The 17,687-nt window shown below is 34.6% G+C and overlaps 1 protein-coding gene across 2 annotated transcripts; it reads right to left on the bottom strand.

The window, feature by feature from the left end:
• Positions 1 to 1,182: 1,182 nt before the first annotated feature.
• Positions 1,183 to 12,439, bottom strand: PRR27 (proline rich 27). Of its 2 annotated transcripts, XM_030818442.1 has the most exons (7): positions 12,200 to 12,383; positions 11,833 to 11,878; positions 10,581 to 10,604; positions 7,919 to 8,326; positions 7,784 to 7,888; positions 5,118 to 5,162; positions 1,183 to 4,052 (listed from the first exon to the last, which is right to left on the bottom strand). In XM_030818442.1, exons 2-6 carry the CDS (start codon positions 11,875 to 11,877, stop codon positions 5,151 to 5,153), a joined length of 594 nt encoding a protein of 197 aa, XP_030674302.1. In that variant the 5' UTR covers position 11,878; positions 12,200 to 12,383; the 3' UTR covers positions 1,183 to 4,052; positions 5,118 to 5,150. The 2 variants fall into 2 exon arrangements, with proteins under 2 accessions (XP_030674302.1, XP_003265747.2); XM_003265699.3 differs by lacking the exon at positions 11,833 to 11,878 and having other exon boundaries at positions 7,784 to 8,326; positions 12,200 to 12,439.
• Positions 12,440 to 17,687: the final 5,248 nt, after the last annotated feature.

Here is a 17,687-nt window from a genome sequence, read left to right as displayed (position 1 = left end):
AACATTCTTGGAATAGAAATTTCTTTTTTAAATGAGGAAATTCACTAATTATCCCTGTAACTAAAATGTAGGATATCCATGCACTTGCTTTGGAAAGGATGTCTGCATTGTTTTATACTTCTTATTGTATTTTATAATAACTTCATAGATTCATTTTAGGCTAAATAATTAATGTAGAGAAATATATTTCCTTGTGCAGATGTGTACAAAGATTACATGACAGAAGATGTCTTCTCACTGGATTGCCACAGCAAAAGTGGAGAAGTTTGGTACTTTAAAATATCACTGGTGTATTTCCACACTGCATGTACCATTGGTCCATTATCTGGTCCATTTATTTCAATTTTGGTTTAAGATTTTTACTATGCATGAGCATGCACACATATATACATACATACATATATGCATGTGATAATATAAATAATGAAAAGTTTTATTCAGGCTACTTGCAACGGCCTGAAATAAGGCCTATAATTAACTTAAATTAGTCTATAAGTTCTATAGCACAATATAGGAAATACAGTTTACTTTTTACTCAAATAAAATGTGATATATTTGATCTTTCATGGCGAACATCAAAGTGAAACTATTAATACATTCAAAAATGTGAAAAGTCTCAGAAATATAAATGTTGAGTAAAAATAGTAAGTTGCAAAATGACATACCATTTATTATATGTCTTATTTATATACATTTTTAAAACTCATAAAACTCTTTTATATATTGTAAGTGCCATATAAATGCATACTAAAATTTTAGAAAAAAGCCAGGGAATTATACACACAAACTTATACCTCTTTGAGGTCCTGACTTTCTGGCCACAAAAGAAAGAAATAGAAGAAAGGATGTATAGTGGGCCATCTGACAATCACTGGAGAATTATAGTGGTCGTTGCAGTTGATACCAGTGTGAAGGTGTGAACATTTCTTAACCGTAAATGAGAATAGTTACCTGTCTGTGGAAAGTAGCACTGAATAAGAATCAGACACCTTCCACAAGCAATGACATTATATCATTTTCCAGTGGCTAAAGGGAACACTATACAGTAAAGAAGTTTGTAAGATGGATATAAACACACATACAAAACTCTGCAAATGTATCTTAATATTGATCAAAAGCTATAAGACTCAAAATAATTTTGCAGTAGCATTTTTCAATAAAAAGCTCAAAAACAGGCAAAAGTGAACAATATTATTTTATAGAATACATTAGACATGTAAAAATCATTTTTAAAAGTAGAATGAATTACCTTAATCCACTAAGTAGTTTTTAACTCTACAGATAAGGAAGAAGGTGGATTGATAAAGGGACATTAAACAATATAGGCAGTGATGGAAATGTTTTATAATTTAGTGTGAAATTTCAAGATGGTGGTAGTTACATGTATGTTTTCTTTCAGATTATTTATGATAATACACACTTGTATGTAGTATTTCGAATGTGTCATAGACCTTACCAAAAATAGTCTTTAAAATGTATAATTAAGAACATTTTTGACTAATTGAATGTAATAAATGGAAGACAAAGTAATTGAGGAAATTCCCAAACTTCTGGTTTGGATGACTTTTCTGTGTCTCAAAGCTGATGCCTGTTCACTAACAACAGTTTGTTTTCCACAACGGAAATTACATCAGTTCAAATGTTAGTGTTTACCTTTCACTCAATCTAACTCATCTCAATGTAGCCAGGAGGAAAAAAACGAACACTAAAAACAAAATATTATTGTAGTGATAGACTTAAATTTCATACTCTCACAATTGACAGAGCAGAACATTTCACAGTACCTTGTAGTAAAAGCAAAAACTGTAAATATTTCTCATGATAAGATGTTATGTTTATTTTTAAAATTCCAAAATTTTCTTGGAATAAATTGTTTCTTTTACCCCATGAAAAACTTAACAAATGACTACGTTCTAAATGTGATACTAAACACCACATAATGTCCCATGAGCAATTATAATTTGCTAAGACTTTGTAGTCTCTTGATATTTATATTTTGGTTCATCTTCATCTTTCTGTTGTTTCTTACACAGTCATATTTACAAATTCTTCTTTAAGTCTTCAATTCATACAAAAAGCCTGAATTTTGACAACATAATCATTAAAATTGACTATCATGTATGATTACAAATTAATCGTTAAATATTTAGAGGTGAATATTGCATGTATCTGTGAAAGACAGATACTCTAGTAGTTTCAGATTATTGGCTAAGTCAAATTAAAGTTAGATCCTACTTGACTCTAGAAGATGGAAGCAAACATCTCAAGTTAACAATTTAACTATCTAAGAAAGTTTCTCATTTTTTGAGACCATGTCCTCATGGCTATACATAACAGTAATATTCTGAACCAATGTAGGATATAGGGAAAAATAGAAAATTATTTCAAAATAAAAATATGCTGAATGTTTGTAAAAATTTTTTCTTCCTTCATTCTTTGTTTGTTACTTCATTCTTTCTTCTTTTCTTTCCTTCCAAAAATATTCACCAGTCACCTAATATGTCCCAGGCATTGTTATAGGCCCTGTTAAACTGAATAAGACACAGAAATGCCTGTTTTTATGGAGCATATATTTTTGTGGAGATAAGATGAGGGCAACAACAAAGACAATACACAAATAAATAAAAAGGTAAAACGCAGTAATAGTAACTTCTACAAGGAAGTCAGTAATAGAACAAAAAGCACTGGGTTGCAGAAGAGGGATTTATTTAGATAGAGTGTTCAGGGAAGACTATTCTGAAGCAGGATTTGTATATGAGACCCCCAAAGTAGAAAGGCAGTTAGTCATTCATACATCAGGGCAAAGGTTCTTGGATAAGATCAAAACCAACATATTTGAAAAAGGAAAAAAAAAAAAAAAAGCTGCTGCACGAGGAGCATGGGGCAAGATGGAGAATGATAGGGAAGGAAGTTAGAAAAGTCATTAGTTAGACCAGGTAACTCTTGTGTCCTTGGAGAGGTGTTTCGCATATATTCCATGTTAAAAGAGAAAGTATCAGAGGCTTTTCAGAGATCTTATCTGAATAATGTTTGATTTAACATCTGATTGTGACTGCTCAGTGGATAATGCATGTGTGTATGTGATCACGGTGGAGGAAAAGGGGAAGCAGGTAGACTGGTTAATAGGCTATTCTGGCAGGGCACGGTGGCTCACATCTGTATTCCCAGCACTTTGGGAGGCCGAGGTGGACAGATCACGAGGTGAGGAGATAAAGACCATCCTGGCCAACATAGTGAACCCCTGTCTCTACTAAATTACAAAAAATTAGCCAGGCGTGGTGGCATGCACCTATAATCCTGGCTACTCAGGAGGCTGAGGCAGGAGAATCACTTGAACCCGGGAGGTGGAGGTTGCAGTGAGCCGAGTTGGCACCATTGCATTCCGGCTGGGCAACAGTGTGAGACTTCGTCTCAAAAAAAAAAAAAAAAAAAAGAGGCTATTCCTCCATTTCTGTTAGGGGTGACAATAGCTAGAGTTGGCTAGATGCAGTGGAGAAGGTTAGAAGTATTAGGATTTGTGGCTGTATTTTTTGAAGTAAATCAAATGACAATCGGTGATGAATTGATTGTGTGCTGGCATAAAAGAGAAATGAAAAACTGTAGATGTCACATTTGAACTGCCCATTAAGTCATGGATAGCATAGTTCATTAACATGTTGTTTACCATAGGTTAAACACAGATGTTTTGCTTTTTTGTGACAAAAAGTTCGTTGACTACAAAGTATGCTTGTTTAGGAAAAAACCTATTGCATTCAAAATCAATACTAACATCATCCTATAGTAGTTGTACAATCGGACTCCAGACTAGGCTGAATGATGGCCATTTCAGTCCTCCCTAGCGTAGTTTTCATTCAGACCTTATCACCATTTGTCTAAATTATCTATTTTATTTATTTAATCATCAATGTTATTTCAATATAAATTAAGTCCAAGGAAAAACTATCACAAACAAATCAATGTAGTGAGATGAATACTCTGAATACAACAGAATGAAACAGTCTTTGGAAAAGAAAGAAAATTTTTGTAGATTTCACTGATTTCTGCATCAGTATCTGAAAGAAGAAAATAACATTGGTTTAGTATAATAAAATGACCAAATGACTCACATTTAAAGCAAAATTATTTTCCTTGATTTATGATTTTAATGTTATTTTAAAAAGACTATATTGAATTGTTATCTACAAATTCATGCTATTTGGCAAAATACTAAATACAAATGACTACATAATATATGAAACTATTATGTGTATCTAATATCTTGAACTAATTCACTAGCCAATTGTTCATTGAACATAAAAGTAAAATAAATGAGAACCAAAGAATATAGCAATAGTCAAGGTTTAACTAAAAATGGATATCTTTTAGTTTCTTTGGCAATGGCTGCTGTAAAGAGGTATCACCAACAATAATAGCTACCATCACATTTGCTTTTCAATTCTACTTTAGCTAGTGATGTCACCTCAGAAATAACTTTGACTTGGCTGACAGTCAAAGCCTTGTCATTTACCTGTCTGGTAAACATTAAAATTGGAACATCTTTGAGAAGGGATGAAGCATGAGAACCTGAAATTAAGACGGCCAAATTTCTTGCTTATCCCCTGATCAGATGACTAAGATACAGTGAGTCCAGTTGAGCTGTTTGTTTGTGCTTTTGGGTGGTACAATGTGGGGACAGGGAGACTTCAGGTCTAAATTGTTTGTTTTCTAAAACAGTAGTTCTTAATATGGGGTAGGATGGTGGCTGAAGGGATAGCATACAGAATAATCTGTGAGAACTTAAACAATGCCTCTTTCTATGTATAGTCCAACCCTCTTTTCCCATGTTAAAGGTTTTTACCTATATTAACTACTGTTAATTTAGAATCTTCAAGTCATAATAAATTTGGATCAATTTAAGGAGGAATTCGCTATTTGTTCAAAAGTAGCCTGAGTTCCTTACACAAGACATGAGTTAATAGTTTGAAAGGTTCTGAGGCACAAACTACCAGTGCTTCTCTAAGCAACACTTTCTCATTTTCATGTAGTAAAAAATATAATACATCCCGAGGTAGTTTCAGATTATGAGATTTAACCTCTTTATCTATAATTTCTAAATTATATTATCACATATGACTTACAGAAATGAACCCATGGTACTCTTCTAGAGAATTTCACTGATTTGCCTAGAAAACATAAAAAAAAGATCTTTTCATAAACAATCAAATGTACTTTATTTCATAGTATTGGGCCTACCTTTTCTAAATAATCTTTTTTCTCTGAGAAGCTGTGTTTTGCTGATCTCTTCTTAACATGTTTAAAATATTCTATACTGCTACTAGATTTAGCTTTCTGAAACAGAGAACTGGTTGAATCACTCCTCTCAGTGAAGGTCCCTAATAAATTGCTTTGGCTAAAGAATAAAGTCCAAGGTATTGAGCAGTGTTTTCAAGGTCCCTTCTTATCAGGTTCTATTTCTTTTTATCTTCACTTTCTATCATTTCCTTCTACTGTCATGTGAACCATGAGCTACAGGTATATATATATATATATACAGAGTTCATAATACCCCGGCAGATGGAAAGTGCTTGTGTCAAATCTACTGAATGAACATATTTAATGTGCGAAGCATTGGAGAACAAGCCTGGCTCATCATACCTCTCTAGAGAGGCTGCAAACACCGTTGAATGTAACCCCTTGGTGAATATCTTAAAAGAAAAAGAGTTCTTATCTCCTTCTAGGTAACAACTACTAGAGCTTTCCAAGTGGTGGCAATGTGCTGCATAAATAATTCATTGGTGGATTTAAACTTCCATTTGTTTTTAGCCTCTTGCCAGGGTTCAGAGTATCTTCTATGTAGTTTAGAATCATGGTTTCCCTTTGGTAAAATAGCCTAATTCCTTGGGTCATATCTACTAAAATTTAGGGACTAGCTGCTCTTAAATTTTTTTTTTTGTCTGAAAACAATTGTTTTTCCAAAAGTTTAGTAAACTTCGCTAAAGCTAAAGTTCAAGATGAATAATAGAAACTGCATTTACTCTCTTGCTCAAAGCAAAAATAATGTGCAAACATGAGAAGAAAAATGAGAAGGAACAATTTTTCAAGATCTAAATATCAGGCTGTGTAAAACAGTGATCACTAAGAGACAGGAAGCAAGGTAGGTAGTCTCTAAGATTGTCCTAGCATACTGCCTGGAGTGAGTTTCCATGGCTTGGTGCAAGGGAAAACACACACACACACACACACACACACACACACACACACACACACAGAAAGAGAGAGAGAGAGAAAGTCCCAGCAGATTCTCTGAGTTAAGTAGATGGAGTTGGGACTCCAGGAAGGTCAAGATAGCTGACATTTACAGGCAGAGTACCTGATGGGAAAACAGGCCACAAAGATGTAGATACAAAGATCGAGATATCGTGTATTCTCACTTATAAATGGGAGCTAAGCATTGAGCACACATGTACATAAACATAGGAACAAGGAACACTGTGGCCTACTAGAAGGTGGTGGTTAGGGCTGGGTTATAAAACTACCTCTTGGGTAGTGTGCTCACTACCAGGGAGAAGGGATTCATTCTCTAAACCTCAGCATCACACCATATCCCCATGTAACAAATCTGCATATGTACCCCATGTAACCCCTGTATCTAAAAAAAAAGATGAATTTTTTTAAAAAAGAGGATATCCTCACATTTCAACTGAGTATTGATTAATTATATGAAGATACTACCTGAGGTCAGGTAGAGAACTACCTGGAAGGACAGAAGAGAACAACAATTGGTACTCACAATAGGTACCAGGGCAGGAAAAAGTTCTTGATCCCACCAGCCGGAGTAAAAAACCACAAAATTCACAGGACATAAGTTTGAGCACTCAGAATAGTTTGATCTCAATAAAGGAAAAATTAACCTTGGATAAAAACATTTATCTGTTCCTGTTTAATAAAGTGTAAAAGCATACTAACCTAATAGCATTGCAGAATAAAGCTCATGAACATGTATGTCCATACACACATATATGTGTGTACTACATATACACATTATGTACACGTTGTGTACATTATAGATATAATAATATGTGGGTACAATGTATACATGGCCCCAGGAGGAGGAGGGTGTGTAGGTACATATACATGTGCATGTGTGTGTGTAAAGATATGTTAAAAACTTAATGCTTTCCCCTAATATTAGGAACCGAGCAGGGATGTCCATCTAATCACTCTTATCTGACATTGTACTGGATGTTTAAGCCATTAAAACATGCAATAAGTAAATAAATGCATCCAGTTTGGAAGCTAAAGTCTGTTCAACAGATGAATGGGTAAATGAATTACGGCATATCTGTATAATAAAATAATAATCTGCAAAGAACCAAATTATTGGTAAATACAACTTCATGGATAAATCTCTAAAAGTGAATGATGTCTGACACAAGAGTACATCCAATATTATTCCACTTACATAAAATTCTAGAAAATGCAAACCAATTTGTAGTGACAAAAAACAGCCCAGGGATGGGAGGATGGGGAATGTGGGATCACAGAGGAACAGGAGGAAACTTTTGACTGTGGTAGACACATTCCCCACCCTGGTAATTCTTTTCATGAGTGTATACATATGTCAAAACATATCTAAGTATACACTTTCAATATGTGTAGTTTGTGGTACGTCAATTGTATCTCAATAAAGCTGTTCAAAATATTTAAGTTGATATAGGTTTGCTTGGGGAGTGGTTTTTTTTTTTTCCCCTTCTACAAATCTCAGTTCTCATAACATTATCGTGATAAGATATAAACAACCTACCTGGTCAAGAGAGGGAGAAGGGTGAGGTTCTGGGGCAGCAGGCTTGGCTGTAGCAGGCTCAGCTGGTGAAGGTTCCTCTGCAGCGGGCTCCACTCCAACAGGTGCCTCTGCAGCAGGCTCAGCTCCAACAGGTGCCTCTGCAGCAGGCTCAGCTCCAACAGGGGCCCCTGCAGCAGGCTCAGCTGCTACAGCTGTGGCTACAGGAGGTGCAGCTGCAGCAGGCTCAGCTGCAATAGGTGGGGCAGCGGGTGCTGCAGCTGCTGAAAAAACCCTTGAAGGAGGGACAAAGGGGAAATCCCTAGGAGGGAGATGAGGAACATTCAACCGAGTAGCTAAGGGAAAACCACGGATGTGATAGACATAGGGGAATCCAGGAGCAGTTAGAATCCAGGGATACGAAGGTAACCCTGTGTCAGTGTAAGTATTCCCAGGGTAACCGGGGACTGTATTCACTGGGGGATAGTAAAGAGGAGGTGGCAAATTCCGTATGCCATAAGGAATATTCAGAGATGGATGAAGTGGGTGACCATAGTCATTGTCATCCTAAAGGAGAAACAAAGAAGTCGAAGTTGATTGTTTGTATTTGTCCTGTCTATATATTACTTATGGTACAACTGTGATGATATATGATAAGTTATGATATTTTGAAAGAATTCCAATGTCTTATCTTTCTTAAGGCTAGTGTACTTCCATATTTTTGAAGTAAGAAGTAATAATCTCTTAAGAAAATTGAATAAACTCCAACTGAGGAGGAAATATTTTGTGTTTAAGCAAATAAGAGTGTTATAGTCCACAGAATATGCTAACCTAGGCCAGGACAAAGATAGATGGAAAGCACTCACACTTTTAGGATTGATACAGGATTATGAGATTCGTAGCTCCGGGCTTCTTCTCTGCACCCTCCATTGTGTTTCCCACTGCCCTCAGCACTCTCTGGGTCTCTAAAGTGTCCACTGAAGCCTCTGCTTCATTATTCCTCTTCCAGGTGTCCCATATTCCAGACTTATCTTTTTCAACTTCCTACCTCTCTTTATCAGTGCTTCCCTTCCTTTAACACTGCATCTCAAATTTTCATTAAGAGGGTGAGCAGATGGGGAGGCTGAAGCGGGCGGATCATGAGGTCAAGAGATTGAGACCGTCCTGGCCAACATGGTGAAACTCCATCTCTACTAAAAATACAAAATAATTTGCTGGGCGTGGTGGCGGGCGCCTGTAGTCCCAGCTACTCGGGAGGCAGAAGCAGGAGAATTGCTTGAACCTGGAAGGCGGAGGTTGCAGTGAGCTGAGATCAGGCCACTGCACTCCAGCCTGGCAACAGAGTGAGACTCTGTCTCGAAAAATATATATAAATAAAAATAAATAAATAAGATGGTGAGCAGACTGGATGTAGATGTTGTTAATGTTATTGTATATAATATTATTATGATATATAATAATATACAATACTGAGAAGTTTCTCAATAAATGTAGATTGTCCCTCAGGGTCTTTGAGATATTTTAAGGTTTTTCTTGATGGAAGTTCTGTGATTTATTTTTAAAAGTATAAAATGAGTACCTTCTCTGTGCCGTCTCTTTGCTAGGGGATCCTACATACTGGAAAACAGACAAGGTTTCTTTCTTCTTGTGTCTGGGATACTACATTCCCCAGCCAGTCAAGCTTCTTAATTAACATTTAATTTTTTTCCAATTTTAGGTAAGTTTCCTGAATTACTGAGTTAAATTTTTCTCACGAGTCATATTGCCAGAGCCCCTTGAGGTATGACATATATACATAAGTAATATATGTCCCCCGGTGTTCATAGATGCAAATATCAATTATTTGTATTGTGGATCATGGAGCCCTAGAATCTGAGGACTTAAATATTAACTCATAAGATGAGTTAATGAGTGTAGCACACCAACATGGCACATGTATGCATACGTAACAAACCTGCATGTTGTGCACGTGTACCCTAAAAGTTAAAGTATAATAAAAAATATAAATAAAATGATGCAAAAAAAAGAAATTCAAAATAATACCTAATACTATTTCTATTTTAAAACATTATTTCCAAAAGATTTCTACTCCTTCGTTATATGTCTAATCATTGTTGGTCAAAAGTGTGCACATCACAGATTATGTCTCTTGGGCTTTCTTTGCTAGAGTGTCATGTTGATTTATGGCATACTGGTGGATATGTGTAAGTGTAATTTTCTTAGTACTCTTCTGTTACCAGAAATTGAGGCACAAGTAACAAGGAACTGAAAAAAACATCTAACATCAGTTAACCAGTATGTGCTTTGGTCTCATAGAGATAAATTGTTGGTATTTGCTACACAGAAATCATCTAACTCATTGGGACACACTCCTCCTGCTAGTGGTTCCTAGCTTGAAGACACACACCTGGATATATGGCCCGCTCACTACTTCATGCTTTCTCTTGCTCTAACCCTTCATGCAGACAGAGCATCTCCAGATTAATCACTAAGTTTGTTCAAATGAACTTAGGACATACTGACAATGTATTATAGAGGCGTGGGGGAAAACCTTGGCATAGCAAACATTTTCTTAAGCTGCAAGGGGAGTACACGTAATGCTTTTGCTCATTAAAAAGACTAAAGACCTTTTGCTAAATACGTTGAGCACAAACATATTCCATAAATATTTTCTATCAAATCAGAAGAGTTTAATAGCACTATTATTTTAAGAGCAATAGCAGTCATTAAATTTCATTGTAAAGAAATCAGAGTTTTAAAATGTAAAATACATTTCAAGATAAAAACAAATATACTTGCATGTAAAGAAAAAAAGTTTTACCTCACCAATGAAGGGGAACCGTCTCTAAAATAAAGAAAAATATATTTTAATGTGGTTATGTATTTGAAAACGTCTGTACCCACATTTCCATATTGCTGAAAAATTTGCAAAGCTTAATAATAATTATGGTTTTTTTTTTGAAATTTGAGTCACTAGTATGAACTTTTTTTTGTCATCATCATCATTATCATTACATGGTTTTGACCTAAACAATTTCCTCAGGGAGTTTTACTTTGGCTGGATGGATATTGATTTGTAATATTCAACATGTACATAAATCTTTATCATCTGAAAGATCATTCAGCTCTCATTCATATATCTGATTTTGCTATTCACTTTTTACCTCCCAGGTTTTGTCTGTAGTGTGTGTGTGTGTGTGTGCATCTGTGTGTTAAAGAGTGGTCTTTGCAACGGGCGCAATGGCTCACGCCTGTAATCCCAGCATTTTGGGAGGCCGAGGCGGGCGGATCACGAGGTTAGGAGATTGAAACCATCCTGGCTAACATGGTGAAACCCCGTCTCTACTAAAAATACAAAAAATTAGCCGGGCGTGGTGGCGGGCGCCTGTAGTCCCAGCTACTTGGGAGGCTGAGGCAGGAGAATGGCGTGAACCCGGGAGGCGGAGCTTGCAGTGAGCCGAGGTCGCGCCACTGCACTCCAGCCTGGCGACAGAGCAAGACAAACAAAAAAAAAGAGTGGTCTTTGCCACCTCTTCACAGTACCAGAAGGACCATAGATCCATTTGTTCTCCAATGAAGCTTCAATATGGTTTGTGAATTGACCACAGATTATGAACTACAGAATAAAAATAAAAAGCAGTACAGGAAAACCATCATTTATTATTTTAAGAATTGGAGCTTCATTTATCTAATTTTAGGGAACAAAAATAATAGTTTAAAGTTTGGACAGGACGATAATAACATCAATAGTAAATAGTATCAAGTAGCAGTTGAGTTTCTACCATACCTGAGGTACTCTGCTAAGCACTTTATATAATTATCTTATAAAATTTTTAAAACCATGTTATGGTGTAGGTGTTATTATTTTCTCCACTTAAAAAAAGATAATATTTAGCATAGTCGCTGGCTAGGATTAAGAATTTGCCATCAGATTTGTCGTACACTAGAGTTTCGTCTACTTATGTTACACTAAAGGCCATTGCATTACACTATATTACTTTACATTCCACTAAAGGTATGATGTGCATTTACTTCTATTCCATCAAGTATCCCTAATGTCTGTACATAAATACCTCCAGCAATGGCAATTCACAGCCATAGGAAGCCCAATCCAGCATTCTATAATTTGAAGAGATAAACTCTGTTAAGATAATCTACGTAGGATCCTGCTTTTCTATAATTTTTCCTCCTCCAGCCTCCTACATTTCTGAACTTACCTCCTTTCCTTGCTGTTTATCTATTTTCAGATACTACAACTTTATTATTTTGATTTTTAAATTTTCCATTGAAAAGTCTGACACTACAAACCTCATGTCCATCTATGTCTCTCTGCTGCTTTATTATAAACACTATAGTAATTTTTATCATAAGCACAAATTCCCATGAACAATTAGCAAATGGTTATACAATTGTTAAAATTTTGGAAGTCCATTTACTTACCTTCCTTGCAAAAGCAACACATACAATGCAGGCCCAAAGGAGAAGCTTCATTTTGATTGACCCTATGAATATTAACACTATAAATTTATTGTTTTAGAAAATATGCAATATATTTTTAAATTATATTTTTCTTCTTTTAAAGAGAAACGAAAGAATACATGGCTTTTTTAGTCTGTCTAGGAAGACCCTTAACAGAATAGTTGGCCCTGCTATTTAACTACTGTCTGTATTACTTAACAGGAATGCCACTAAAGCCAATATAAATATATATTAGCAGATACCGTTCAACAGTTAATTGACTTCTAACTAAAATGTCTAAGAGTTAGATGTCAACTCAGCTCCCCAGGGACACATTTTGCAATTAATTTATTTTGGAGGTCTTACCAGGAAATAAAATTGCTTAAATGTCACCATTCTATGGGTGCTTCTTAATATTTTGTTTTTATGAATTCAGTGGGAGATTGGTATCACCTACTTAGAAAAATTTGTAATCTTAAACTTGATTGTAATTTTTTTTCTCTATTTCTGAAGAATAGTGGAGAAGCTATATTCTCAGGTGTGTGTCTTGATTAGGCTCAATTTTCTTCAGAGAACTGAAAACCATTCTCCAACTGATTGATTATTAAAGTGTATGGCTTCTTACTTCTTCAAAGCCAAAATATCTCCACTTGTACCAAAAAATTGCATATACAAGGACACTTATAGCATTATTTAGAATCTCATAATGTGAAAAATATAAAATCCCAACAAAAAGTTTTATTAAGAAGAAGAATATTAGGTTCATGATATATTGCTAAATGAATATTTAAATATTAAATATTGCAAAGAGAATAAAATCATGTCTTTTTCAGTAACATGAATACAGTTGGAGGCCATTGTCATAAGTAAATTAATAATGCAGGAACAGAAAACCAAATATTCGTGTTCTCCCTTATAACTGGGAGCTAAACATTAAGTATATGTGGACATAAAGATGGCAACACGAGACACTGGGGAATACCAGTGGAGGGAGGAAGGTGAGGAAGTGGGCTGAAAAACTACCTATTGGGTACTATGCTCAATATCTGGGTGAAGGGATCCATCCATACCCCAAACCTCAGCATCATGCAATATACCCGTGTAGCAAACCTGCACATGTAGCCCCTGAATCTAAAATAGAAGTTAAAATTATAAAATAAATAAATAAATACAAATAAATAACTAAAACAGCAAATAGAAACAAGAATAATATTCCTACTCTGGAGACTTGTAGCACTGTAAAAAGAGCACCAACTTTATATATGACAGGAAACCAATTTAAAATAAAAAATTATGTAGTAGATAAGAACATGAGTATTGGTAAAATATTTAATGAGTTATGAATTAGAAGATGACTTTGTTTTTATAATTGTTTTTATACTTTTCTTTCATTTTCTGTAGTCTATTTTTTTGTGAACTGAGAATGTATTGCTTATATGCTATGTATATTCTAATAATATAATGAACTTCCAAGTTTTTTTTGATAAGATTGTGGATTCTTTCCTACCTAATCCTTATCAAAATCTAGGCTGGAAAAAAATCATCATATTTCTCAAAACATATTTTTAATCTTGGCTAAGCTGCTTACCTGTTCAACATGGCTTTGAACACATACTGAGTGGCCTTTGCTTTAGTGATCTTTGATATTGTACATCAGGTTTTCACTGACACACAATTTAATAAAAAGTGTTTCATTATCCTTTTCCTTCTTTATTTTTTCTTGAAATAGCATGTTAAGTGAGACAGACTTACTTGACCCTATTTTTCAGTTCTTCAGAAGCACATGAGGCTTTATGACTGGAACTGATCTGTTTTTTCTAGGGTTTATGTGAATTCTTGAGTCCAGTCTGAATTCAGGGAAAAAAAATTTCTTTGCTAAGTCTCGCCTCATACCGTGTTAAAGTGAGAACTCAGGTGTGAGGTGGACTAGATTTATACAGACTAGATTGTGTCATCAATCTCTGCAAACTATGAAATAATATAAATATGCCATGTATTTACAAGTATACTATTAAAGTCCATCTGACTGAAATCTGGTAGAGAAGTTTTTAAAATGGGAACGTCTTAACATTAAAAAAAAAAGGATACCTTGTTTCCAGGGTGCAAACTAGTGGATGCAGCTCCTGGTCTTGACGTGGACAATGTGCCTCACTCCCTTTCTTTCCAGGGATATTTATAAGTCCCTAACTTAATGTTTACTCTTTCATTTTGAAACAAATTAGCATTGACTTTGAGAAAAATAATTTAAAAACCTATGAATTTGACTGATTTGGCTGTGAATTACTTCCTTCATTTCAGAGAACCATGAAAATAGAGAAATTATTCCCATAAAATGACAATAAAAGACAAATTTAGGAACTACATTAAGCTTAATTCCTAAATTCACCTTGCAAATATTCATTACTTGACTTTATTTTGGCATCGATTAGAAATTATGATGAAGAAAGTTTATGCTTTACTTCATTTTATGTTAAGCATGTAATAGAATAACATAAATATATTTTTAAACAATGGCGTGGTTTCTCTTCCTGTATTAGCATTATAAACATGAATTAACTAATGTAAACAAATATTAGAAGCTGAAAGAGCCCTTCTATCCTGTGAATTTATTACTGACAACCTAACAGCACTAGTAATGTGTTATATCAAAGAATAAATGAGGCATACTAATGGTTGTCAGTGCACACGTCATACATCAGAGTAATGTGAAGTAATTTAGCTTGATACCTTCTTAGGTCATATAGTAGGTTCAGTGTTGTTTGTCAGGAGTGACAAAATCCTTTTAAGTATTTAATTTCCTCTCTTGTGGACTAGATTAACACAACCCCCTATACTAAGGCCCTCGTAGAAACAAAGTGGGCTCATGTTTATCTAATGACTATACCATAAATCAGGCATTCAAGAAAAAATCACAAGACACACAGAAAGGTATAAACAAGGTCTGAAGATGTCAAAAAAAAGCAATAATCAGAACAAGAGTCAGTTGTTACACAGATGTCGAAACTCTTGAGCAGGGAATTTAAAATAACTTTGATTATTATACTAAATATTCTGATGATATAGATGAGATTCAAGATCACATAGATAATTTCAGCACAGAGAAGGAAACTGTAACAAAGAATAACTAGAAATGCTATAAAAATTTACTAACAGCGAAAAAGAATTCATCTGACTGGCTAATCGATAGACTTGACACAACCTAGGAAAGGATTAGAGACCCTGAAGATATGTCATAGAAATCACCAAATTGAAACACAAATTGAAAAATAGCAAATGCTCTAACATTTGTAATCCGAGGAGAAAAAAGAGCAAAGCAGAAAATGTTTAAAGAAATAGTGGTCAAAAACTTTCCAAAATTATGGACAGAAATTAAAAGCACTGATACAAGATACCCTGAGAACACTGGGAATAAATTCTACACACACACACACACACACACACACACAGCATATTGTATTGAAACTGCTGGGAACCAAAGACAAAGAGAAAATCTTGAAGACAGCAACAGAAAAAAAGAGACTGATTATCTACAGAAAAATAAGGATAAGAATTACGGTATATAATTTCTTGCATGTCAGAAACCATGCAAGAAAGAAGAAAATAGTAAAATCTTAAATGTAATGAAATAATACTGTCAACCCAAAATTCTAGGTCCAGGAAATATATTCCTCAAAAGTGAAGGAGAAATATTTTCTCAGACAAAAACTGAGGGAGTAAACCAGTAAGAAAAAAAATGATTTGAACAACACTATCAACCAATTTGATTTAATTGACATTCATAGATCACTCCACTGAACAACAATAGAATACACATTCTTCTCAAAGTCCCATGGAACATATGCCTAGATAGACCATAGTTAGGGCCATAAAACACACCTGAACACATTTTTAAACATAGAAATAATAAGTGTTTTGTCAGTCCAATGTAATTAAGCTAGGTGTCAATAACAGAAATATATCTTAAGAATTACCAGATATGAGGAAATTAAGCATCATGCTTTTAGATGACCTATAAGTCAAAGAGAATGTCTCAAGGAAATTAGCAATTTTTTTTTTGTTGTTGTTACAACATCCAGTCAAGATGATGTTTCCTGAAGTTTCCTAGCTCACTCCTTTACTCCTACCCTCATTGGTGAGGCTACGCCATATGTTTACGCATACTGTTGGATTTATTTGTCACAGGCTGCATTCTATCTTAGGTTTCTGCAACATCTTGGTTTACTTCTATTTTTAATTTGCAATTAGCAATATTCACTCTTAAACCTTAAGCCTTCTATGTGTTTTGGCAAATGTATGTAGTCATATATTCACCACTACTTTACCATATGTAAGGGTTCCATCATGCTAACATTTCCCATGTGTGGGCCCTCTGTAGTAAAAACAAAAACAAAAACAAAAACACAAAACAAACAAACAAACAAAGAAAACCTAACAACGTCTTTCCTTTCCCTCAACTCTAGCAACCACTTAGTAGTTTTTCATTCCCATAGTTTTGCCTTTTTTTCTATTTTCCCCTTATATTCATTCCTTTCTTCATTTTTTTCTTTTTTCTTTTTTTCCTCCCTCCCTTCCTTCCTTTCTTTCTTGTTTTCTTCTTTTAGTCATTTAAACGATAGTTAGTGAGTGAGGCCGGGAAATATATGAGAAATGCAACCCAGTAGATAAAAAGTATTAGGTTGGTGCAAAAGTAATTGCAGTCTTTGCCATTAAAAGTAATCATATAGGGACATCATTAATATAAGGCATTTGTAATGTAAAGCTCCAAAGGCACTACAGTTTTGTAAATGAAGAAGTTGAAAAGCTGTGTTTAAACTTAATTGATCTCTTATTTGAGAATGAAATACTAAAAAATAGGTATTGTTAAGGTCATTGTTTTGTGATTAACAAGATAGGGAATCAGTAGTTTGTGTCTGACAGTTGAAAAAAGAACAGATGATAAGCATATGAGTAGCTTCTTTTGTTAGACACAGTCTCTCAATCCACAAACAGTAAGTGATTTTAGAAGACCGATGGACCAGAACTTGTCCTGCTATTTGTAGTCATGGAAATAGGGTGCCTTTTCATCCGTGATGGACTGCTATGCTCTTGAAAATGTCAAGGGATTTAATTTACAAGAGAAACATTCTGCAAAGATATGTTACTAAATATGTTGCCATAAGTATGCAACTCATTGGCAGATTTTTATAATGTGTTTGTGTTTTAATATTTTCCTAATCTCCTTCAATTACAGGGAAAATATTTAGTCATATATCTATACCAATGTGATAAACTTGAATCTGGAGAGTCTTTGGCAAATTGTGAATGTTTGTGTTCTAATGGCAAAAAGGAGCTATAATAAATGCTATGTTCTAGTTTAATTTATGAAAACAAACTATTAGGCCTAAAATATATGGAATAACCTGATAATTCATCTGAATATCCAGTATCGTTTTGAGTACTGGATATTCAAAGTGGAAACAATGCTTGCATT

The sequence above is a fragment of the Nomascus leucogenys genome, chromosome 9 (assembly GCF_006542625.1).
Source record: "Nomascus leucogenys isolate Asia chromosome 9, Asia_NLE_v1, whole genome shotgun sequence".
Lineage (NCBI taxonomy): Eukaryota > Metazoa > Chordata > Mammalia > Primates > Hylobatidae > Nomascus > Nomascus leucogenys.
The sequence above is the reverse complement of the archived record's forward strand: the minus strand, read 5'-3'. Positions and strand labels throughout refer to the sequence as shown.